The sequence below is a fragment of the Gadus chalcogrammus genome, chromosome 13, assembly GCF_026213295.1.
Source record: "Gadus chalcogrammus isolate NIFS_2021 chromosome 13, NIFS_Gcha_1.0, whole genome shotgun sequence".
Lineage (NCBI taxonomy): Eukaryota > Metazoa > Chordata > Actinopteri > Gadiformes > Gadidae > Gadus > Gadus chalcogrammus.
This window is the reverse complement of record NC_079424.1, coordinates 23,785,367-23,811,223: the sequence shown is the minus strand read 5'-3', so window position 1 is coordinate 23,811,223 and position 25,857 is coordinate 23,785,367. Positions and strand designations below refer to the sequence as shown.

General features: G+C 41.8%; 1 protein-coding gene across 1 annotated transcript in view; it reads left to right on the top strand.

The window, feature by feature from the left end:
* Positions 1 to 228: 228 nt before the first annotated feature.
* Positions 229 to 25,857, top strand: part of cadpsa (Ca2+-dependent activator protein for secretion a) — a 176,601-nt gene continuing 150,972 nt past the window's right edge. Inside the window, exons 1-2 of the mRNA XM_056605376.1 lie at positions 229 to 354; positions 480 to 831. Of these exons, the coding sequence (XP_056461351.1) occupies positions 487 to 831 (345 nt within the window). The 5' untranslated portion in view covers positions 229 to 354; positions 480 to 486. The remainder of the gene's footprint in view (positions 355 to 479; positions 832 to 25,857) is intronic.

Here is a 25,857-nt window from a genome sequence, read left to right as displayed (position 1 = left end):
TCTCTCAGAACCTCCTCCATCAGAACCACGGCCAGCTCCCGGAGCGGCTCGGAGACCACCCCTCTGCCATCGGCTATTTTTCACTGAGTTTTTCTTTTTCAACATCCATTGACAACATCCGCTGAGGAGGAGGATTTCCAGGAGAACGAACAGCCATTGGGTCCGTGCTGGATACACCCCTCCCCCTCAGACCTCTGGGCAGCAGATCCCCACCACCGGGGAGTGAGCGCGTCGGGCTCGAGGGTTCGTGGAACCAACTGTAGCCTCAGCATCCCCCCGCAGCGCGTCCATCCTCCGCGCGCACGAGTTTAGATTTCATATTTCATATTCTGACGGGTCCCGTCGCATCGACAGGTTGGCGCCGTGTATTGTTCGATATTTTTTGTTTTACTTTTATTCTTTGCAGTCGTTGCCAGAGCAACAAGCAACACAGCGAGTTCGTTGTGTTCTCTTCCTTTATAACGTATTGTATCCTCCAGCAGCAACATGTTGGACCCGTCTTCTAGCGAAGAGGAAGGGGACGAGGTGGTGGAAGTGGATCACAAAGAAGTGACAGCCCCGAAGAACGGAGCGGCGCCCCGGCCATCTCCCAGCCGAGCCCCCGAGCCCTGCGCCGGGCTGCAGCCTCCGGGTCGAGGGGGCAGCGGCGGCCGCCCCTCCAGCCCCAGCCCTTCCAGCGGCGACAAAGAGAAGGAGGACCTGCAGGAGAAGATGCAGAGGGAGGAGGAGGAAAGGAAGAAGAGACTCCAGCTCTACGTATTCGTTATGCGCTGCATCGCTTATCCATTCAACGCCAAGCAGCCGACCGACATGGCCAGGAGGCAGCAGAAGGTAATAATGTGAAGCAGACCACAGCCGGCTGCACGGGGAGGCTGCAGGGCTCAGGAAGCTCTGAATAATACTATTAAATCAATTTATCTGTTTCAGAACTGACAAAACTGTAGTAAAATACAACATGGGGAAGTTGCAAAGTCGTTATTATTCCTTAACGAACCCGGAAGTATCTTAGAAGTATACACTGTAGTAACACAAACAAGTCATAGGCTTGTTTGAATCACAATTGGTATAAGGATGCGTCATTGTGGAATACACGCGCTCGTCATTTGACCAAATAAAAGAGAGAGAGAGAGAGAGAGAGAGAGAGAGAGAGAGAGAGAGAGAGAGAGAGAGAGAGAGAGAGAGAGAGAGAGAGAGAGAGAGAGAGAGAGAGAGAGAGGGAGAGAGAGGGGTGATTTGGGCATAAAGCATCTGTCCCATTTCTATGCATTTCTATCCAACCTGTTTGAAACGTGCCTACACAACATCTAACACACACACACACACACACACACACACACACACACACACACACACACACACACACACACACACACACACACACACACACACACACACACACACACACACACACAGAAACACCTTAAACGGCAATAAATGGCCCATTGGTTTATTGATTACATCATTATATCAATGATATAATAAAAAATATATATGTTATAACTGACAATACATCTGTATGCCAAATGTTAATGACATGGTTGTCCTTGTTCAAGTCTCAGTCTGAGACGTCATCTTGATCTAGATGCTACTGTTGACAGATGAAGGTGAACAAACATTGGAGATTTCAATCTACCTCTGGCTTAATAAATTGGCCAGCCCAGATGGGTTACTTTATTTATATATCCATCATCATATTTGGTGGCCATTTTGTCTGCGAGAAGAAAAGTTGGAGAGGCTTTGCTCCAAGTTTGATAACATTGCTCCCTTGTTTCTATTTACAGCTTACTTATATTGGTAGTTGATATGCATTGTATGTGAAGGCAAGTTTTTTAAAGCTAACCTATATGATATGACTGATATTCCAGGAAAAAATATTTCAAAAACGCAGGCAGTGGACTGATCGGAAAGAGAGACCGTTGCTCTCTTTTGGATATCAAACTCAAAGATATTGAATGATCTTCAGACCTTACTCTATCTCAGGGGTGGGCAACCCAGCCAATATATATATATATATATTTTGACGCACAATGCGGCAGCATAATCATTACTACCGATTTTTTTTGCACTTTATTCTGTTTTTGGCATTTGCTCCCAATGCAAATCACACTCACAACTGGTGCTAAAATAGGGGTTTAGATATAATCCATTGACAACTTGAAAATATTGTTGCAAGTGGCCTGTATGCATCGCCTTCACATGTCTCAAAGATATTGATGTGGATGGTTGCAACATTCTCATTTTTGTTTTATACATTTCTCACAGTGCAAATATGTTTTTGAATGAGTGGTGTTTTAAGATTGGACATATGTAATTATAATTTGTAAGCCCATGTTGCAATTATTATTTTTATTTTTAATGTTGATGCCTGATTGTGGACTATATGGAAATAATACAATACAAAAAATGTTTTTTATTGTTATGTGTACCTCTGAGCTCCAAGGGGCTTTATGATTGCCCTGGAGAGGCTCGGTGATGAAAACCACCATACAGTAAACTGGTGTCCCTGAGGATGGGAGTGTCTACATTTCGATTTTAAATGCTTAAAACTAATGCATCGAATAAAGTCACACCAGAATCTACATTTGAAATCAATTAATTTATATGTGAATTCAGATTGTATATGTTAAAAAGTACAGGTTAATCCCATTTGTAGTAAGTGAGTGAGCTGTTGAAAGCATAATGTTTGAAAGATTACATTTCTTTGTTTAGTTCCAACCCCTACCAGTCAGACCTAGAGTCATTGAGGTGCAGTTTCCACATGTGATGCAACTGAGACTGAGGTGCAAACACGCTAGTGAGACCCATATTAAGGCTTAGAAAGAGCCAGAGGGCAGTTTGTGTAGTTGAGAGAAAGTAAAGGAATGAAGATACATAGAAGAAGGCATCTAATGCAAGTGTAACACATTAGTTGGAATCAGGTTAATATGTGTCGTCAAACATCTGCCACTTGGCAGTGGGTGTGCTGCCCTGTAAGACGGAGCATGTGGCCTGCCAACGTTCAAACCCATCCTTTGCACATATTTTCTTATGTGTTCAGATAACGGATGAGTGGTGCAAATAATCCAGACAATCTTTCACCTGTTGAACATAAGAGAGTCAGATCTATTTCTATCTTGGTCTCCTTTGGAAACCTTTCCAAAATCCTATGTCTTCATGCCGGACAGACATTAAGTTATCAAACAATATTAACATATTCCAATTTTATTATTTTATATACATCCACTTTCACGCTGCACCAATAACAAATCGGTATTTGAAAGTGATTCCGGTCCCCTTTCTATTCTACTTGTGTCCTACTTCCGGCCTGTCCCATAACTTTAATGATGTTTCAATGTACAATGCGTATTATCAGCTAAGTGGTCAAATCGGCAACATGTCTCATCTGGTGATGCATACGTGAACATTCAGACTTCATAAGAGAGCCTGCGTCCTTGCCCTTCTGCTGTACCCTTGTAAGCTAACTTCAGATAAATACCTACCGTAGTCAATAATTTTAATTTCTAGTTTGAATTTTGCCATGAATTACGTAGATGATGTTTTTATAATTAAAAGATAATTTGAAGTCAAGGATGTCGCAGAACAGTAAATAAACATTACACACTGCACACACTACATCGCTCCTCTTTAACAGTCACCTGCACCAACACGTGTCTTACTGGATGTGTTTTATCCTGCAACTTGCCTTTCCTTTTATCTGCTGCGAAAGGATGAGCAAGGTTCTGGTGTGACTTCATCAAGATAACAAAGGCTTCACCAATGTTGCACTGTCTTTCTAATTAAATATTATTATGGTCTTATACTTAACCACTTACTGCAGCTTTCTTGACTTGCTACTTGCTACTTGATTTATCCCGTTTTATTCCTGGCACATTCCAAACAGGATAAATAAAACGGTCTAATCGGCGTTGAATACGGTACATATTCTGATTTATGCTCTTTATAATGCTTTTTTTTTTTTTTAACTTGTGGGTCAACAGTTTATATTTTGTGAAATGTTTATGAGTAGACTCTTTACTCTTTACTGCAGGCTCTTGGTGGACTGCTTGCTACTGGATGATCGGCAACCAACACCTGTATTATTTTCTTAGGTTGAGAAATGTAATTATTATTTAGTGTACCCCTATTTTAGCACCAGTTGTGAGTGTGATTAGCCATTACAAGCCGTTTCAAAAGCCGTTTCATATGTACACTATAAAAGTGTAGACGGGAAACAGGGATTGAAATCCTTGGGAATCTGCATCACCAATTGGCCTGCTCAAGACCTATTAACGTTTCCGGATCTCTGCCTATGGCTGTGTTGCGAATGAAAGCAGTAACTTTGTCTGCCCTGTCTGAAAGGGTGCAAGACACAATATTTGAAATCACCAGTGGTCCGGAAAGGTTATCACAGTAATTGACTGGGAACTTTGTGGGAATGAGGCTTAAGTTACTTCAGTAATTGATTTATAAGAATGTTTCATCTTGTTTGTCAGATTCTTACAAAGGTAAGCAGAGCTTTCTAGGTGATCTCACAACAGAACTGTCCATTTTATTCTCTGTGGGGGAGATTCAAGAAGTTGTTGATATTGGTCCTAATCTCCTCATGCCAAACATGGTCAATCTTTTTTGTGAGAAGTCATTTTCAGTTTGGTGCCCAGATATAAATGTTACAGTGTCCAGTGTTACCCTCGGGTCAAAAAGAGATATGTGACCTAGAGTGAAGTCCAGCTTACAATACGACTTAAGATGCAGGGACAAACTGTGTTCATGTTTGTCTCTCTGTTTGGACATTTATTTACCTTGTAGTATTCTTCTAATCGGGCCTGAGGGGGTGAGTGGGCCCAGGTGAGACCATGGACACAGTCACAGGCCGTCTGTCTGCTCTTTATCGCAGCTTTTTGAGGGCTCAGATGAAAGGAGCCAAACTGCCCCCACTCCTCATACCCTGTTGGTGCTCAGTGTTGGTCTCCTATTAGGTCCCATCCTGTCTCCCTACAGACAGAGCTCCCATTCTAATGAAAACCAGAAGGAACCAGTGAAAGACCATACATATACACATATGTGAGCTATAGGTTCATCTGTTCTGGTAATGAAGTTCTTTATTGTCACAGTTTTATCGGCAGGGTCAAAATATAGAACACAACAACAAAAATAAAACGACAATGAAAGACAAAGGTAGATGAAACAGACTGGATAACAATGTGGCAGAAGCAGATTAGCGTTGTTTACAGTCCAATAAGCCGATGGCAGTGGAGACAAAGGGAAGCACCTAACGCTTGCTCAAGCAGGTGCCTTCAAACTACGACCTGCGGGAACAGCTCCAACTCATTTAGTATAGTATCATTAAGAATAGTAGTAGCTTTTATCAAGGCTACTACTGACGCCCACCCTATATTTTGCTTGCCACCTTCCTAGCCTTCCAAATCTGTTCTTGTTGGCGTGTTACCAAACAAAGCCACAATGCAAAAAGTTCAAACTGATTAAATTTAATGTAAAAAGAGCACATTTTCCTCAAGAAAAAAAAGACGTTGGACCTTTATGGATATAATAAATTCCCAATCATTTTTTATCAAAAATTATACCCAGATATTTGTAGCATTCCAACAGCTCAATGTCAGCACCTTTGACAGCGGTGATGACAGGATTAGGAGGAGACCTCTTTCTAAAATTGTTTACCGTCTTTGGCTTGAACCACATTTAAAGTGTATGTGAACCCCCTGTTTCAGCTGTAATTTAAACCCTAGGAAAATGATTTATGAAAATGTGTTTTGGGCTCATAGTTCTAAGAAGGAAGGCATTATCCCATGGTTACGACCAAATGCAACTTTGTGGTACTTTGTTGAAAAGCCTAACCCAATCTCGGAAATGGGTTTGGGAAGCAAAAAATGATATCGGAACATCTCTAGTTCTACTCATCCCCTTCTAGAAGGCTAACGATTACAAATCCATCTGCAAATCTGATCCTGTGTCTGTGTGACCGGTTCGTTCTGCGTTGTGTTTCTTTCTAGCAATGAATGACGTGACCCACGATGTGTCTGGACTCGGGCACTCCGACGTCCATTTATTCGATCTGAATCTGAATACACACATATACAAATAGCTTCCTTAGCCCTTGTGCCCTTACTCCAACTCTCTTCCCAAGGGTATCGCAACAAAGGGCACTACATACAATATTACAACAGAAATGATTGAAATAAAAGGAATAAAAGACATACCTGAATACACACATATACAAATAGCTTCCTTAGCCCTTGTGCCCTTGCTCCAACTCTACGAAACACACAGGGGGGGAAGGGGAACTAGCATGACTACACGAGGGTCAGTTATATGCTAGTACATCGCAACAAAACACAAAGTTCCCCATAACACAGAAATCTATCTAATAACTATGGATAGATTATAAACCCCGGACTTCCAATTAAACAATATATAATCAAAATAACTAATATAAATAATGATAAATTATAAGATGGTCAAAGATTTGATTACAATATAAATGTACACACCTCTTCCCAAGGGTATCGCAACAAAGGGAAGAGGGCAGGGGGCGCGGGAAACTTATGGGGTTCTCTGGAATGTGGGCGGGAGTATAGAAGGAGGTGGAGCCAAATCAAATAAATAAATAAAATAGAGCTTAAGGCGGCATGGAAAGCTAAACTTCAGGTAATACAGAAAAACAAAGGCAATTGTGTAATTATAATTTAAAGGATATAACACACCCTGTTACATCTGCTTGCTTAGCTACTGTGGCAGTCATTAAGTTAAAGCATGTACTGAGGAGGAGACAGCAGCCTCATGGCAGACTATCCCAATGGGAGGAAATCAGTCAGAAAGAGAGGTCTCAAAATCACGGGTTGGTCTGAATTCCCTTAGGTGTGTTTTGGGCGTAACATGCAATAAACCAATGAGAGTGCCATCTCCCATCCCCTTTGAGAGCCATGGGCGCATTTGAACATGACGAGTTGATATTTTGACGGCGCGGCGTTTCCGATGAGACAGATGCATGACCACATGAATTTCAAACTTCAAATGGCTCAGGTTATGGCCAAATAATATGGCCTAATTCACACATGGATTAGCGTTTGTTCTACAACTTCAGAAACACTGAGTCGTCATGTCAATCTCGGCAAAGAGAACGTTGGGTCTATTAAATGATATGCGGCGTTCCATTAACAAACATTGTTTGTTACCAGTATAGTATTCCCTTTCGTTATCGACTTGTGTTCATTATATGCATGTGTATCCTGGTAATATACATTGCCATTGACTGTATTATGCGTGACTTGTTTAGTTTGCGTGTGTTTAAACAGATGACTGGACAAATCGGCGCCAAGCTTCACCCGCAGTCATTCATTCAATTAATTCACTCACGGTAAAACTATGTTTTCTCACGATCTAATACTCATCAATCCTAAAAGTTATGGGCTTGTACACGAGGTCGGTATCAAGAAAATATGTGTTTGAGGTACGCTGTTTGCAGATGCATTGATTTAATGTATCTGCAAACACTGAAGGTGTATCAGCTCTTCTTTCACAAATAATTTAACAGCTCTTCTTTCCCAAATGCTTTAACCAACGTTCACTATCATTTACCCTAAAACAAGATTTTGTTTTGGAAGTCCTGTTGTTTCATTTGCCCGTTGATAGTTGCCCTTGAAAATCAGTTAGCGGTACCGGACTAATACGCATTTGAGAATCAGTCAATGTTGTATAGACCTAGCAATGTCAGGCTATAGGTACAACATGAACTTTGAAACTAATTAGGTGGAGCTTTTCAGTCCTGGTATAGACTCGTCACTGATCAAATTCGAATAAAATCCCCATCATTGTTTCTCAGCAGGACTCCAGTAATTAGCGTGGAAGGCTGAATGCTTTCAAGACAATTCGCTAGAACTGTTGGGTGGCTAGGCAGTCTGCACGTAACTAACACAGACATTGTGCGAACGTAAGCAGTGCCATTATGCTAATAGGCCGTATTTCCCCCATGATTGCTATTACATTTTTTTTTATCAAAGAGGGTGGTAGGATGAGTGATGGGTCAGGAAATGTATTATGAATTATTCCTACATGAAATGTTTAGTTATAATGGGCCAGCCACACCAAATGTGGTTCACTTGGTTTGGTAACTCACCCAATCCCTTTTTTATTTAATGCAACAGGGTGCATCAATTGGTTAAAGCTATGAGTTTGAGTGGATTTAACTGAATTGAAACTGAATTGAAGCTGAATTTACACACTAGAAAAAGCACAAGACAAAAGATATGCATCTTAAAGGTCCCATGGTTTGCTACTCTATGGATGCTTATATATAGGTGCTAGTGGGCCCTTAATACATTTTAAGACGTTCAAGAAATTCAGCCGTGGTGCAGAATTACAGAATTAAGGTGCGAACACACCAAGCACGTACTTCGCGTACCATGTACGCGCGATACGCAGCTAAAATGTTGCTTGACCATTTTGTGTCAAAAATGGTCCTACGTACGCAGCTACGCGCCTGTGGCTGCGCTGGATTTAGGAGTCCGAGGAAGGAAACCCAAACGCCCCCGTGTTTGGGTGCATGATAGAGCTTGGATCGGGTTAGATTAAATAAATCTCGGATATAAATAACAATAATCGGGTTAAATAACTTCACATGGTGTGTCTGGTGTGTTTCCAGCATTCGTGGTGTTGATCGGCAGAGAAATAGTCCGCCAAGACGTTGAGGTTGCTTAGCAACCAGAGACTCTGTCCATGCAAGTGAACGGAGCGTTCACTCTTCGTCATAACTATCAAACCAAACATCCTTCACATTCACCGAGTGAACATTATGAAAGTAAAATGCACATTTCTCGCTAAAAATGTTTCCATGAACGCATTTAATGGCGTAACTATGTTACTATTTCCACCCAGAATAAAGAAAGATGTCGGCCGTATGCTTCTGTGCAAGGGTCACTACTCTCTGCCAGTGACGTCGGGTCAAGCTCCACGCTGATTGGCTATTGCGGGTAAGTATCACGCGTATGAGCGTAAAAAGTTCAATTTTTTTAACTCCTCGCGTACGCGCGTATATGTACGCGCGTATATGTACGCGCGTATATGTACGCGCCTCATACGCGAGTAAAATGTTGCTTGGTACGCATGATACGCGTGTACTAGGGATGCAAACAATTAATCGATTATCGATTAATTGTCGATAAGAGATTACTCGATTAAAATAAATTACTTGCAATTAATCGCATTTTAACCCGTAATTCCCCAACCGTCCACGTGAGGGCGCACTTGACGCCAGACGTACTTGACGCACACGCGGGAACACAAGCGGGAACACAAGCAAAGCAGGGCCGTGTTCCAATACCCGTACTTCCATGAGTATACTTAAAGGAAGTATACTATCCGCACTGGCTACTACGTTAATTTTTCAGATGTGAGTGCTGTTCCAAATCGAGTAGGCTACTCCGTGGTGCACTAACCGGAAATTACGATCACGACTGCCGCCGTGGCTCCTCCCCCGCAATAAACATCCCGCTTTGAACGGTGAACTCTTTACGCCTAGCAGCTATAAAAAGCTATAAAAACTATAAAAACTACAAAATGACTATTAATGCAGGCTATGTGGAAAATGCGCCGACTTTGGCTCAGCCTGGCTCCGCCTCTTCTGCTACGTAGCTAAGAAGGCTGCCGTTGAGTACGGGGAGTGTCCTTCGATCCACACTTCACAATTAGCCCGTTTTGAGTACGGCATCCGGGTCCTTGAAGTATACTTCTTTTCGCCGGATCTGAATTGGAGTACTGCGTACTCAAATTTTGGCTAGTAAGTACGGGTATTGGAACACGGCAGGACAAGACAAACGAAAAGCGGGACACTGACACGATGAAGAGGGCAAAACGGAGTGCAGTATGGAGCCACTTTAAGTTGGTTAATGACGACAAAGACGCCAAATGCACAATATGTGGAAGTATTTTAAAGTACAACAACTAAACGACTTTGTTGAATTACCACCTAAATGTGTCACATTCAGAAGGAAATTCAGCTTCTCAGAAGAATTGCCGCTTATCAATTAATCGATCATCGATCGATAAGATGAAACAACTATTGATTAATGAATTACTCGATAATTTGCATCCCTAGCGTGTACGCACCTCATACGCGCGTAAACCAATGGTTCCCTATGGAAAAATTGCCGATTTTATACGCGTCTATACGCGAGGTACGCGCTTGGTGTGTTCGCACCTTTACAGTGTTTACAGTGGATGTATCGCAATGGCGAGGCGCACACAGCTTTTGGCCGTGTTATGTAAATATTCTAGAAGAGTCCTGGAGCTCTATATCTAAATAATATCATATTATACATAGATATTTTTATGATATAATATATATTATCACGGCCAAAGGCTGTGTGCACCTCCAGAAGCTCTCGGAAGAGGGCAGCGGGCAGCGCTGAGGCTGTGGTGGCTCGGATAGTAGCTAAAATCTGCGTGTTCTGCTCCTGTGAATATAGCACGGTATGGCCACGGCCACAACATTAGCTCAGAACAGGGGCCATTAAAAAAGTGTGTGACACTGTTGAGCCACATGCAACACTTGTCATGTGACTCAAGTGGCTGCATTTGATTGGCAAGATAATTTTGTCAGGTTTTTATTGGTTAAAATAGTCACGTGATAGAAATGTTGGCAGAAGACGTCCCTCAGAGAGAGAATTTATTTATTATTATTATTTATTTTTTATAAATCTTTATTAAATCTTTACGATACAAACAAGAACAAGCAAACAGTCAGTAATGCAGAAAATACATTGATCAAGAGCAAAGCCAGGGGGAGTTTCAAATAAATACTTTAAAAATAGAGCATAACCGAATGGATTTAGCAGCTTTCTTATTTTTTGAACCATAGATGGTTTTGATCTACTGCTCTGTTTCCCTACCAAAATCAATAAAAGAAGGTTTAGAGTTACTTAATTTGGCTTTGTGAATATGATATTTCCCTAAAATGATCAACAAATTAATCAGGTATATTTCTTTGTTTTTTACTTTTGTTGTCATGGAAACCAAACAGTACATCTTCCCACAACAAAGACAAATCAGAAACAAGTTTATCAGTAATGTATCGGGATAGATCTTTCCAGAAAGTGGTGGTGTAGGGACATTGGCAGAACAGGTGCACATATTACACATAAAGAACAGTTAACACATATGTCACGCTTAAACCTAAGGAGATATTGCGTAGCAGGATAATACCTATGCATGATTTTGAAAGAGACTTCTCTTACTTTATTCGTAAGGAGGTATTCCCCAATTCAAGTTGTCAACAAAATTAGACCAATAGGGAACAACATTAGGGGTACTGGTGAGATCTCTCTGGAATAAAGAGCGAATGTTACGATTATTATTCCTCATTGTGGTAGTGAAACATAGGCCTACATTACCAACTGAGATCAACTTAGGGTCCAAAGCTGGTAAACAGTCTGGTTTTCCAGTCCCTCTCAAGAGAGTTAAAATACCAGGGGCCTTTACTACGAAGCTCGATCAGAGGGTTAGCGAGGTATGTTGAGCTGAAAGCCTGGGTTAGCTGTACCACGAATGTCGATCTCTTTAAGCATTGCTGTATCACCATGGTGACTTATGCTCGCAACCAAACCTGATCGGGAGCAGCTTTTCAGCTTAGGCCCCGTCCAAACGAAGCCGAAACGGGTGAAACCGTTCCGGTTTCGATCTATCCGGTTTCGGAGTATCTCCGTAAAGACGGAGTCAGGCGAAACCGGGTAGATCTGTAGAAACGCTGTAGTACACATGCCAGGCCCATAAGGGGCACTGCTTCTGCTACAGAAATCCAGAAGAAAATTTAATAAGAAGAAGAGGCGAGCATGCGCATAAAGGCTGCCCCCCGAACCACTAACAACACAAACAAAGAGTCAGTCAACAGTCTCAATAAATAATGGCTTAGCAACCCAACAAGGGACATGATCTGCTGCAGAAAGATTACAAGCCTGTAGTCCGCCATCATCTTTGTTGTTGTGATTTCTGAGACTCCGCGGACTTAACAGTCATTGGCTAGAGGGTCGAGGGGTGGGGCGATGACGTCATGGTTTACGGTATCAGTCGGTTTCAGGCGTCCACACGAATCCAAAACGAAACCGGGTAGATTTGAAACCACCTCCAAGGGTGGTTTCAGAAGTTTACGGTTTAGGTCAGCGGATTCGCCGGCTTCGTGTGGACGGAAGGCCGAACCGTACAAGACCTTTGCGGTTTCGCCATGAAATCGGCTTCGTGTGGACGGCGCCTAATGCTGCGTTCGAGTATTCCCTGCGAACCGACTCGGATCTCAGATCTGATGCCACGCCCACACTTCAAGCGTTTTATTATTTCGCTCGGTCGTTGGAGAAAAAACATGGACGCCACCCGGAAAGCTGTTGTCGCGGTAGCATAGGCAGAGATACGGACGCAGTAAGGTATTGCAGTAATACGAGTGATTGAAATTGCCATTTAAACCACCAAAGTGGTCCAAGCACAATGAAAACAGTTCATACGTCAAGTCACAATGGGCGCAGCCATCTTGAATTCTGTCTCGGAATTTTGCTCGGTCACCACTGAGTTCAACCGAGATGGCGAGTTCGCCGTCTGAGGAAAAGGGGCGTGTTTGTGAGTGTCGCTAGGCAACGTCCTCGGACCTCCGAGACGGATGGATATTAAAACGCAGCATAAGTCTACCCGGAGATCAGCTACTTATATCGGCGTGCGCAGCTTCCTAGCCCCTCCTCCGACAATGGAGTCACCATTTGTGGGTGTTCCCGTGGACCTCGGCGCACTTATCGTACAGGCGTCTCTCATGAGACAGAGGATTTTTCGGGACAGAACCGATCCCTTGGCATTGTCTGACGATATTCTTTATGAGAGATACAGATTCTCATCAGAGGGTGTTCGTTATTTGATTGTCCTTGTTGGACCGTATGTAGTCAATGCTACACAAAGAAGCAGTCCACTTACTAGCCGCGTTTACATGGACACATCTGATCCGCATAGATTTCTATGCGGAAAATGATCATATATAGGCCTACGCCTCATTCGGAATACAATTATCTGTTCGGCATAGAATTATATGCCGAATAGAAGAGGTGGTGTAGTCCGTTTTAATCGACATGTATACACTTATTCCGAATAGATTGGGGTTTAACTTAGAGCAGCTGCAGTAGTTCGCAATTGGTCCACTGAGCTCCGTCTGTACTTTTATGCACACCGAACTTGACCGCTGTCAAGGAAAGTGGATTTATTGCCTGATTCACGTCTTTGTTCGTAAGTAGTCCGGTAAGCGTGTCTGGTTGCTAAGTGACGGGACATGGGTGTTTATTAATGACGTGTTCGCGTATCGTAGTGTCCGCGCGCGTCCGAGATAACTGTAAATGAGTAGGCTACTACTAGTACTTTTGCAGGCTGAACGTTAAAATACTTCTTAACTTATAGAGACCACTCTCTCCCACCAGTCTTGGCTGCGGACTCGCATTCAAATTCCTCTTGTTTGCGGCGGAGGTGGGGTAAATATTTAGATCGGACGTAGCTGTGCTGCAGGTTGAGTTACAGAGTTCAATTGAGTTACAGAGTTTTTTGTTGACAAACAAGGGGATAGCTGCATATGTAAGATGAGATAAACTTTCTGCCTTTGTCAACAAAACTCGTCCTTTCAAGGATAAATCTCTCTGCAGCCATTGATTAAGCTTTTTCTTTGTCTTATCACCAATCAAATTAAAGTTTACGCAGCATCTCTCCTCATTTTTCATTATATGAATCCCTAGATAAGTAATCTTATCTTTGATTGGTATGTTACAAACCTGGGAGCTGTCGCTTTCTTCAAGGAAAAGAAGTTCACACTTCTTCAGATTTAAGCAGTCGAGAAGCTGCGGAAAACAATTCTATTGTTTTAATAGCAATTGGCACTTGGCTGGTATTTTTTAGAAATAATGTAGTATCATCTGCTAGTTGGGTGAGGATCACTTCTCTTTTTGCAATTTAAAGGACTATTTTTAATATGGTTGGAAAGAAGTTGTGTATAAAATGAATAGGTAGGGAGAGGCAGGGCAGCCCTGCCGGATGCCTCTTTGCAGCTCAAATCTTGGCAAAGTCCTATTTTTTAAGCTGATAGAGCTATTGCCTTTGGAGTACATTGTTCCAACAGCTTTACAGAAAGAAATCGCCAAAATCAAATTTCTCAATAGTTTGAAATATACAATTATGTTCTACTGTGTCAAAAGCTTTATAGAAGTCCAAGAAAAAGATAAAGCTATCATCAGGACATAAAAATGAATAATCAATTATATCTAAGACAAGCTGAATATTGTTTGAGATAGGTATTTTTCTCATGAATCCTGATTGGACATCAATAATAGGGCCTAAAACATTTTTTAATTGTATTGCAATTATTGAGGAAAAAATTTGTTAGTCAGTGTTTAGTAATGAAATAGGTAGCCAATTATCAATACACAGTGGATCCTTTTTGGGTTTGGGGATTAAAGTAATTAAGCCTTGGGTCAGTGAAGGAGGTGAAGAACCTTTTTCAACACTAATATTACTTCAAGTAGAAAGGGAGCTAAATCTTGTGTAAAAGCCTGAAAAAACTGCAGAGCGCCCATGTATGAACTCCAGGAGATTTGTTAGTTTTACAATGTTCAATTGTAAATGTGATTTCCCGCAAGATTATAGGGTCATCGCAAAATTTCCTATCATCTTGAGAGATTGGTGTGACGATAAGAGGGTTCAAGAAAGTATGAACAGAAAACAGCTATGCTCTTTCGGCTTATCACTTACAGTATCGTATGTTATGTTGGGATTGTTAAACCTCCATACATCAATCAAGTTTCATTTTTGCATAAATAATTGTAAGTTTACATTTGCTGCAGAGGAAACATGTGGAGGCCAACTGTGATCTAATATCATTTTGAAATCTCCCCCTAATACTATACCTGAATTTGGAAAGCTATTAAGGGTATTTTGTGTATGCTTCTCTAATGTTTCAAGCACTATGTCGTTCTCATGGTTAGAATTATAGCCATATATGTTAATAATTATCAAAGTAAAGTTTTCAATGGTTAACACTTGAAAGATAAAATAACCTGATGTATCACTGACAGATAAGAGAATAGTCCCTGGAAAATTATATTTTAGAGTTCAACACCAGCAGTATGTTCAGACCCATGAGCCTGCCACAGATCATTTCCCCACTGGGATCTCCATAATCTACCATCATCCGGAACTGAGTGTGACTCTCGAATGAAACAGAAATCAGATTTGTGCTGCTTGACAAACGAAAATAACGCTTTGCGCTTAAAAAATATCCCTTATCCCCCTGGCATTGAGAGTAATGATGGATAAAGACGTATTAACAACAACAGATAGAACAATGTAAAAAGTAAAGTTTGGATGAAACTAGACTTTAACCTTACTGTAGGGAGCTGAGGGAAATAGATCTTGCATCTAATAAAAAAAACGAAAAAAAAAGGCAAGGCAAGGCAAAGCAAGGCAACTTTATTTATATAGCACTTTTCATACACAAGGCAGACTCAAAGTGCTCACATATAAACATTGTCATACAATAAAATAAAATAGATAAGTAAAAGAAAACATATGCAAAGAAATGGGTAAAATAGAAAGTTAAAAAGGCATTATAGTATTGCAATACAAAATAAAGGCAAAATTAAAAAAGCTTTTTAGAAAGTGCAATGCATTTAAGATTTAGCAGAAAGCTAAAGCAAACATAAAAGTCTTCAGTCTTGTTTTAAAGGTGCTCAGAGTTGGGGCAAGTCTTAAATCCTCTGGGTGTTTATTCCAGCTATTTGTTGCATAGTAACTAAATCCTGTTTTCCCATGTTTCGTGTTTACTCTGGGGATAATTAACAGAGGATCTTAGTGGTCTAGAAGGCTTATGTAGTGGAAGCATATCAGTTAAATATTTTGTGCCTAAACCATGTAGGGATTTATAGGTTAGCAACATGATTTCAAATCAATTCTCTGACCTACAGGAAGCCAATGCAACGATTTCAGAATTGGTGTAATATGTTCACATTTTTTGGTCTTTGTTAGAACTCTAGCAGCAGCATTCTGAACAAGCTGAAGCTTCCTCAGAGTTTGTTTTGGGAGACCTGTAAGGAGACCATTGCAGTAATCAAGCTTACTAGTGATAAAGGCATGTACAAGTTTTTGTAAGTCTTCGGTGGACATGAGCCCTCTAAGTCTTGCTACATTTTTAAGGTGATAATATGCCGATTTTGTAACTGATTTGATATGACTGTCGAAATATAAATCTGAATCCATGATAACCCCTAGAATTCTGGCTTCTTTTTTCTGTGTTGTTACAGAAGCAGCTTTTCTCCAGGGTGCCTTTTGCTTTCCAGAAATCGTTTTAACCTTATAAGGTGCAATGACATCTATGACTTTCAAAATTGTCAAATTGTCAAAGTTTTCTACAAGATCATCAGCAGAACATGGGTTGAGAGGTGGTAGCAAGGAGATGGCCTTTTTAAAAAGTACATTAGAATCTTTATTGATATACCGTTTTTTGACAGTAATTGATTTTGTCTGTAGGTCGGAAATAAAAGATATGTTAAAGAAAACACAAAAGTGGTCAGACAAGAAAGGATCAGTTACAGAGAGATCAGAAGAAAGTAACGACCGTCACCTAGCCAAATGGAACGGCGTAAAAGTACCATTCTTTCTTCAAATATATACTCAAGCAAAAGTAAAAGTATGTTGCAATAAACCTACTCCTAAAATTACAATTTATCCATAAAAGTTACTCAAGTATTTGTAACAGAGTAAATGTAATGCGTTACTACCCACCTCTGTGTTGGGGTCATCTAAAAGCATCGACCACCCTTTATTTAATATTTAATATTTATCCTTGTTTAATATATGTTTAATATTTTATTAATGTTTGTGCTTGTCACTAAACCACTGACCTTTGTACTCGATAATGATAACGATAATTCTTCTTCAGGTTCTGGGGACAAACTACAATAGTGACGATAAATAAACAGATTCCCTGCAGTCCAGCCCTCCATTTACTGATCACTCCTTGGCCTAATCCATGATTTGATGGGAGTAGATTAGTGAACTAGAGCATCAAAGTAACCCTCCAACATAATACTGATGAAACAAAATGTGCTAATGTGCTATAAACCGAGCAGACAGTATTTGGGCAGATTCTCAGGAGTTGTACCTTCTTCGGCACCTGTACTGTAGGTGATGGAGAACAATGTGTTGCCAACACAGGTTTTTAGCCGACTAAGGTGCCCGATAGTCCGGTTGACACATTTTCTGTAATGCTAAGCATGTGGTTTCACTGTTGTTAAAGTCTCCCAGGTTTCATTCTTGTTGAAACTGAAATAGTTTGGTTTAGCACAAAGTTAACCTGCTGGCCTGTGTAGCTGGAGGTAACCTGTTGGGCACGTTTTACAATCATGAATGCCCACAGAAATGCCAAGATATCAAAACTGAGAATGTCATTTAGGGCAGCTGTGGGCATGTGAATTTAAATACAATTTAAAACATTTCAAAAAATGATTCATTGCAAACATCTTAATTTGAAGAAGTATTGTGAAATGTTTTGCATAGTCCGATTTTTAAGGATAGAACTACAGCGCTCCGATGCGGGGGACTAAAGAGCCGGTTGCCGTGGGGCCCCATTGTTTCAGATTGGATACCTGCAGAGAGGAAACGGGGCTTCCAAGTGGAATAAAGCGAGACTCGCATTTGAAGAGTTCCCCAATGGATATACATTGAACCATCAGCAGATGGGATCAGCGCTGCCACCACACTGCGCAACTAGGAGTTAGGGGTTAAAGGATTTGGATGAATAATTTCACGTGACAGTGTAAGGAAATCCATTTAGATGGCGTCACACAAGAAACTGTGAGTACATGTCAAGGAAAGACAATTTCCTATCCTTTAATATTTGATATTTAATAATACATTTCAGGTATACCTCTGTTGTGACCATGTTTTTCGTGAATGCATGCGTGTGTAAATGTATGATCAAAGATACTATATCTTTATACACACTTTGTGTGTACAGTATTACATGAGTGTGTCTGCTTGTGCGCGCATGTGTGAACACATTCTCTTGGACTGATAAGTGCTTTCTCAATCTTTTGTGCGTTGAATGTGTGTAATCTGGGATTACACATCCATTTTATATTATGTAATCACCATAAAGCCTGTGCTAGCCCCTCCCCCATAGAGAGAGACGTTGAAGGAGTTAAAGCCTAAATTAATCTGTGTGATTGGAACGCTTGTGAGTCCAGGCAGACGCGCGAGCGAGTGAGTGAACCTTTTCTTACGCTTTTTTACATCAGACTGAGTGTACCCTTTCAAACCATTCATTGGCCTCTGTCCATCACTAAGAGTGATTTGGTGATGAGCACATATTGTCTAGCCAAAATCTCTGATATCAATGACAATAATAAGGTAGGCGTCAAGGCCCGAAATGCCTTCGGGAAGGAAAGTTTCCCTTAATCAGTCCCTCCAGGATTTCGCGGGCCTTTTTTGAGATTGTTGCAGCCTAGAATGCCTGATGTTGCGTGAGCTTTTCCAAAAAGTTGCGCTGAAAGTTGCGTTGATTTTAATGTTTTTGTTGCGATTACAGTGCAAGAGGAAGTGAAAGTTGCGATAAAAGTTGTGATTTTCCTGATGTTAAATATTAAGTTATTAGTTATTACTGCAATTTTCCCTGAGTAATTTGTTAAATATTAAGTTATTACCGAATAAAACATTAATTAAAAGAACAAAAACACTGAGAAATGGTCCTATGAATAATTGATCCTTGATTATTTCCACGCTGGCAATTGACTTGGATGCAACAGCCTGTGTCATAGTGATCTGCCTCGTTGTCTGACGTCCTGCCTGCAATTCTGTAGTTATGTTTCGCAGTGGCAAAATGCTTATCAATGGAAGATTTCCGCTTATGTTCCACCACAATATTGCATGCAGTGCAAAATAATTTTCCCCCGCTTTCATGTAGAATACCAGGATATTGCTTTTACAATTAGGCCATTTAGCAGACGCTTTTATCCAAATAGTTGAATACACACATGACACACCGACGGCAGAATCAACCATGCAAGGTGACAGCCAGCTCGTCAGGAGCAGTTAGGGTTAGATGTCTTGTGAACTAGCAACCTTTCGGTTACAAGACAACTGCTGTACCTCCTGAGCTAAGCCGACCCCTTTCTGCGATGATTCACAGTTATTTTGCTCGGCAAGTGTGAAACGTTAGACGTGCACATGCTGCATGAATGCTTGAATCGCTTGAAGTAGTAAACACGAAAGTAAGGTGGAAGGTAGTTTGTCGACGTCAGTTCAAGACGACGCCACTGTCAAATTTGTGGGAAAGTTGCGGTGGTTGGTTAAAATTGCGATTGGTTGATGTTGCTTTGAAGTTGCAAATCGCAACATCGGGATACCCGGAGGGTGTGCTTAATACATTTCCTTGTGATGTCACTAAGTGGACAGGATAGCCACTCTGTCCCCAGTGCTTCTCCAGAAACCTTCACAATGTGCAGGCTCAAGACCATGGACATATTATAGTATGGACAGCGGATTCCAAAATGGCGCCCATTCATTCCTATGAAAACTGCTCAATGTCGCAGGGCAACATCAAGGACAGATTTGCTTCCGCATCATGGGGGCCTAGGCACGTCCGAGTTCATGACGTACCGAATGCAGAAATATTAATTGTTTTCTAGCATTGTTAGCATTGTAGCATCATGAGCGAGAGGTCTGAGCGATCGCAGTCGCATTGTTTACCGACCATGGAAGTAGGCCTATAAGTTTACTTCATGAATACGAAAGATTGCTCCATATAACACCAACAACATAGTTAATGTATGTAGGCCTAGAAAAAAATACAGTTCAATGTTTTTGCTTAAGAAAAAGATTCCTTCCAACTATTTATAAAAAATGCAATCAATAATTTACATACAAATAAATGGTTACATATCGATCAGCAACGAGGTTGGAGTAGCCTACCCACATACATATTTGTAATACACCAACATTGTTAACTGTCACACAGCTAAACAAGCAAAGGAAAAATTAAATACTAACGCAACTGAAATGTTTATTGGGCTATTAACAATATTATGAAAATTATACCGTAATGCACCCGTTCTTTGTCTTTGGATCTTTTGAATAAATGGATCAATACATGGTGAATCGCAATGATCGCAAGCAGAGGAACGTTAGTCATTGAGGAGCAGCTGAACCAGTCTAAAAAATCCCTTTATCAATAAAACACTTTTAGTGATAAAAAGTCACCACAGTGACTAAAAACCATCAACGTCATTCATGTTAAGTAAAAGGAATGATCAGACAAGCGTCAGGTTAGGCGCGTTACTCGCGTTATCCAACGCGAGTAACGCGGTTGGTGTGGCCGCACCATTACTCGCGTTGGACAACGCGAGTACCGCGCCTAACCTGACGCTTGACCAGTGTGTGGTGGTTCAACGCTTCCAACGCGTCAACGCGCCAACGCAGCTAGATTAGTCCATGTCCATGCAAGTGAACGGAGCGTTCCCTCTTCGTCATAACTATCAAACCAAACATCCTTCACATTCACCGAGCGAACATTATGAAAGTAAAATGCACATTTCTCGCTAGAAATGTTTCCATAAACGCATTTAATGGCGTAACTATGTTACTATTTCCACCCAGAAGAAAAAAGAAAGATGTCGGCCGTATGCTTCTGTGCAAGCTCACTACTCTCTGCCAGTGACGTCGGGTCAAGCTCCACGCTGATTGGCTACCGCGGCTAAGCGTCACGCGTTGGAGCGTTGAAAGTTCAATTTTCTGAACTCCGGGCGTTGGTGCGTTGGGCGCGTTACTGCGTTTACGTGCGTAATTACGTGCAACTGCCGCGCCTAACGCCCCCAACGCAACGCTTCAACGCTTCAACGCGTGTACCGCGCCTAGACCAATGGTTCCCTATGCAAAAATGCCGATTTTCAACGCCCCTAACGCGAGCAACGCGGTTGGTGTGGCCGTACCTTTAGGCCCCGTCCACACGAAGCAGATTTTTTGGTGAAACCGCATAAGTCTTGTCCGTTCAGCCGACCGTTCAGACGGAGCCGGCGAATCCGGTGCCCGAAACCGCACATTTCTGAAAACACCCTCGGAGGTGGTTTCAAATCTATCCGGACCTATGCAGTTTCCTGTTAGGATTCGTGTGAACGTCTGAAACGATGGCGTCATTAGCCCCCCACCAGCTGGGGGACGTCAGAGTTGCGTTGAATTTTTTATTTATTATTCTATTTGTATTCTTTTTGTAGCTTTAAATAAAGCCCCTTGATAAATGTAATTACTAACTGTACATTAAAAATAATTTCTGCTCAATTTAAAATGTTGAATCTCCTCGTGACTGAATGTTTGTATACAGCGCGCAGGCTTGATGCGCTCCACTTTTTTCTGTGGAGATCCAGCGCCTTGAATATTTAGTACGGCGTTTCTACAGCTCGATGCAGTTTCGAAAACTCTGTCTTTACGGAGATATCCTTGAACCGCATAAAACGAAATCGGATTGTTTTCACCAACTAATACTCTTCACTAGAAATGTTGTGTGAAATGATTTTCAAGCAGTCTTGCGGTATCAGCTTGGTAGATGGAACAGCGAGGTGTCCGATAGGCGGAGATCTAGATCAGCGGGAGTGGCCAGCGAAGCTTTGCATCGTGGTGCTTGGTGGGAGTTATTGTCTTCAATCCACAAGCGCCAAAAAGTCACTTTCTGCCTTTTCTCGGTCAAGACGGCACCAAATTAGAATTTTATTTTATTATTCGACTACATATAGGACCAAATTTCAATACATATTCATGCCTCCACCGGTGAAATGCTCCTTTAACGGTCTGAAAAGCAAGTGAGAAGCGCCAAGCGCAAGTAGCTTTTGTGGGCGGTTCTACGGCGATGTCGCTAGTTTCCCGGCGCGAAAAATTACTCTTGCGCCCGGCGCATATCTAAAAAGGGTTGGTCTGAAGTATCCTAGGTCCCCTTTACACGAGGACGCTTGCGGGTAAAAACGACAAAATATTTGATTGGAGGTGCCTTTCGTTTAGACGGTGACAGCGTTTTTGGGGCATGAAAACGCATAAATCTGAAACCACCCTCCCGAGTGGAAAAGTTGAATACGCTCCGCCCTAGCGTTTCCGTCTACACTGCCAAGACGCAAAACACTGCTCAGATCTGCTCACGTCACGTACGCGTTTACATCACATACATGTGCCAGTACAAGGAAATAAACAAACATTATTATTGATTATTGCCATGCGTCGGACCTTCAAGCTGCTCTGGCAGCTCTAACAAGCGTGCAGGAGTCTTTCCACGAAATGTACAGGATATGTACAGATAGAATTACTGAACAGAGAGGGATCTTTTTGGTTTTTGCGGCACGGATAAGAGAAGAAGGAAGATTCTACGCATGCGTAGAATCTGAACCTTGAACTTCCAACTGTGGCAGCGAGCGTTGTCTTCTTCGATGTCTGCGGCCAGTTCGGAAATGGGTAGGACCAAAGTTGGCACCAACCACTTGAACTCGCTCCCTCGCTCTAACGTATACTGAAGCATAGTCTCTCACCCACCAGAAGAACTTCGGTACCGATCAGGTACAGCAGTAAGCATCATCGGTCCTCCAGACAGAAGCAGGTTGGTGATGTTAAAAGCTGGTTTATTGTAGTTTGCAGACTACTTGAAGATGGTAATCAATGCTGCCATGCAGGAGATCTCTGATGGAGGCTGGTTTGACCTGCATTGATTAGTCAATGCACAACAGGTGTGCAGCCTCACCCAGCCCAAGAGTCCAATCAGTCTGACTCGGGCCAGGTAAGGCTGCTTCAGCCATGATTTACCACATACACTCCACATCTTATTTTGCCAAAATCTATGCATATTTCTATTACTTATGAACATAAATATTTATTTATGTATATTTTCAGATTCCATGTAATTTAAGTTGTTCACACTGTTCACAGTAAGAGCAAAGACATATGGGCCACTTTAAGTGTGAACGAGTGCCCTTAGTTACATTATTTATTACTTGGAACATGTACTATTCAAACGTGTCAGAAACAGGCCTAACCTAATCAGCAAACCAAACATTCATCCAGTCTCCCATGTTCCTGGTGATGGATGAAAAGGGAGAACACCTGCATTATTATATAATTATATCATTACTTTGTTGGTTGCGCTGAAACATAAGAGCTGAGTAATATCTCACATCGTTTCTCTACTTCATTGGATCATTCCGATCAAGGGAAGGGGCCCGTAGTGTGTTTAACAAGCTCCTTCAGCGATGTCAGAGGTGGTTGTGTGTATTTTCTCACATCACCATCAACACCTTTCTGGTACACAGGATCCCACATTAGTCATGTTAACCTTAACCAACTAAAAACACCAAACTTGTTCTGCGGTTTCAATAACAGATGACTCAATATTACACATGGACCTGCCTTTTTAACGTGCGTACATGCATCAGCCTTTTTAACGTGCGTACATGCATCGGCCATCTACACTTGGCCAATGGGATACGGATAGATATGGCTGGGCTAAGAGATTACTTGGATTAGGTTATTGCTAAGGCCTGGCAGAGGATAGCACTCGTATGTCTGATGTAATCTTTTGCTGAAGGCCCTTAACCATCAGTGTTACATTGTGTTGTGTAGCTACACACCACTGCATCAAACTGACAGACACAGATCTGCATTTTAAGAGGTCTTGACTGAGAGAGAGAGAGAGAGAGAGAGAGAGAGAGAGAGAGAGAGAGAGAGAGAGAGAGAGAGAGAGAGAGAGAGAGAGAGAGAGAGAGAGAGAGAGAGAGAGAGAGCCTGTATTAACGAACCGGTAGGCATCGGCAATTTGTCGTAACAACATATGAGTGCAGATATATATCAACTGAGATCCTAGGTTTTAGTGTGTATGGCAGATACAGATGCTACTGTTCCAGAGATGGTAAATGTGACACCTGAAGAGATTCAGACAGATGGACACTCTCTGCTGGGCTGCGGGTCACACACAAAGCCTGCCCTCAATTTATTTCTGTTCAGTAGTAAATGCTGTCCACCATGTGCCCAGACCAGCCAGCCTACCAACCTGGTCCAAGCATGGTTTAAGCCAGCCAGAGAGGTCCTGGTAGGACCGAGCATGGTTTAAGACAGCCAGAGAGGTCCTGGTAGGACCGAGCATGGTTTAAGACAGCCAGAGAGGTCCTGGTAGGACCGAGCATGGTTTAAGACAGCCAGAGAGGTCCTGGTAGGACCGAGCATGGTTTAAGACAGCCAGAGAGGTCCTGGTAGGACCGAGCATGGTTTAAGACAGTCAGAGAGGTCCTGGTAGGAGCGAGCATGGTTTAAGGCAGTCAGAGAGGTCCTGGTAGGAACAAGCGTGGTTTAAGACAGTCAGAGATGTCCTGGCAGGACCAAGCATGGAGCTGCTTTTAGTCGGGAGTGAGGCATCACTTGTGGAGGGTGACACACACGCAGAACAGAGCTCCAGAGGCGATGCAGTGGGTCATTACAGCCCTGCTACATGACGAGTGACTCACTGCTTTCAGACACCTGTCTTTTGTCGGCTATTTCTGTACTAGGATGTATTGCTGGTACCAATTTTTTCCATTTGGTTCGCTCATCGAGTACATCCTTCGGTGTGTGATAATTATGCTTATTAATTCATACGCCTTTTCTGTCAATTGTTCCATCTCTGTTCGATGCATTGGACTGTGGGTGGCAAGTGTAATGCAGACGGTTGAGTCTTCTTATACCTGCCTGTTTGGTTTTGAAGTGAAGGCGTTCAACTCTGATGCCTGTTGTCCATGGAGGATGGACCCTGTGTTAAATCCGGTGTAAAATATATCTGGGATATGTTGAGTATGATAACGAGTTGGAATGTTCGTTTGGGAGCATGAAAAGCGCGTATTGACGCATTCTTAAGTTGGCTGTTTTTAGCAGATTCTACCAAAACGTTACACGATGAACGATGGGGGCATTTGTTATGGTAAAAACTAAATCGCTATTTTAAACACTTAAAAGGCTAGAAGTAGCCCGACACTTCTTTGGTAGTATATAAGGGTCTTAACATATAAAACGAGGCATTGATAACTTTGTAAGTGTACAGATTGTTTATTAAAAAGGACATTTTATACACACAATACCATCAGTAGTTCACCCGTCTACGCCATCTTGTTTTTAAGACTCGATAAGTAGATTGGCGAACACAGAGCTTGCGTGTTGTTGACGGATGTCACAAACTCTGTGTTCGTCAAAAGAGTCTTAAAAACAAGATAGAATCGGCTAAAAACAGCCAACTGAAGAATGCGTCTATGTACGCTTTTTTGCTCCAAAACTAACGTTCCAACTCGATATCATGCCAAACGTATTCTAAATCTACTTTACACCGGATTTGTCCTTTAACACACATTAAGATTAATGGAAGAGCTGTGCTGCTGTCTATGCTGCTCTGGGACTGGATTTATGGAAGTATATATGGAATAGATTTAGGATAACTATAAATCAATTTAATGCTGATTCAACACACACAAGAATCAGACACGCACAGACACAAACTAATGGCCAACATGCAAGGTAACAACAAGCTTGCTACTGATGCTCATCAATACAAGGTCTTTGACATCCGTACAATATGGATCCATTCAGATGCATGATCAACAGTTTTCCGTTGCTGGCTGAGAGAGAGGCAACTCGTCTGTAGGCCTATGGGTTTTATCCGATCAATATTGCTTTTTATAGGTGAGGTAGCATTGGGTTAGAAATATGGAAAATATATTCTTCTGCTTTGTTAGTTGCTGGTTTGACTGTGCAAATGTATCAAATACACGTATGACATATCAAATCAAGCACACTCCCCCTCTTTGTAACAGAGGT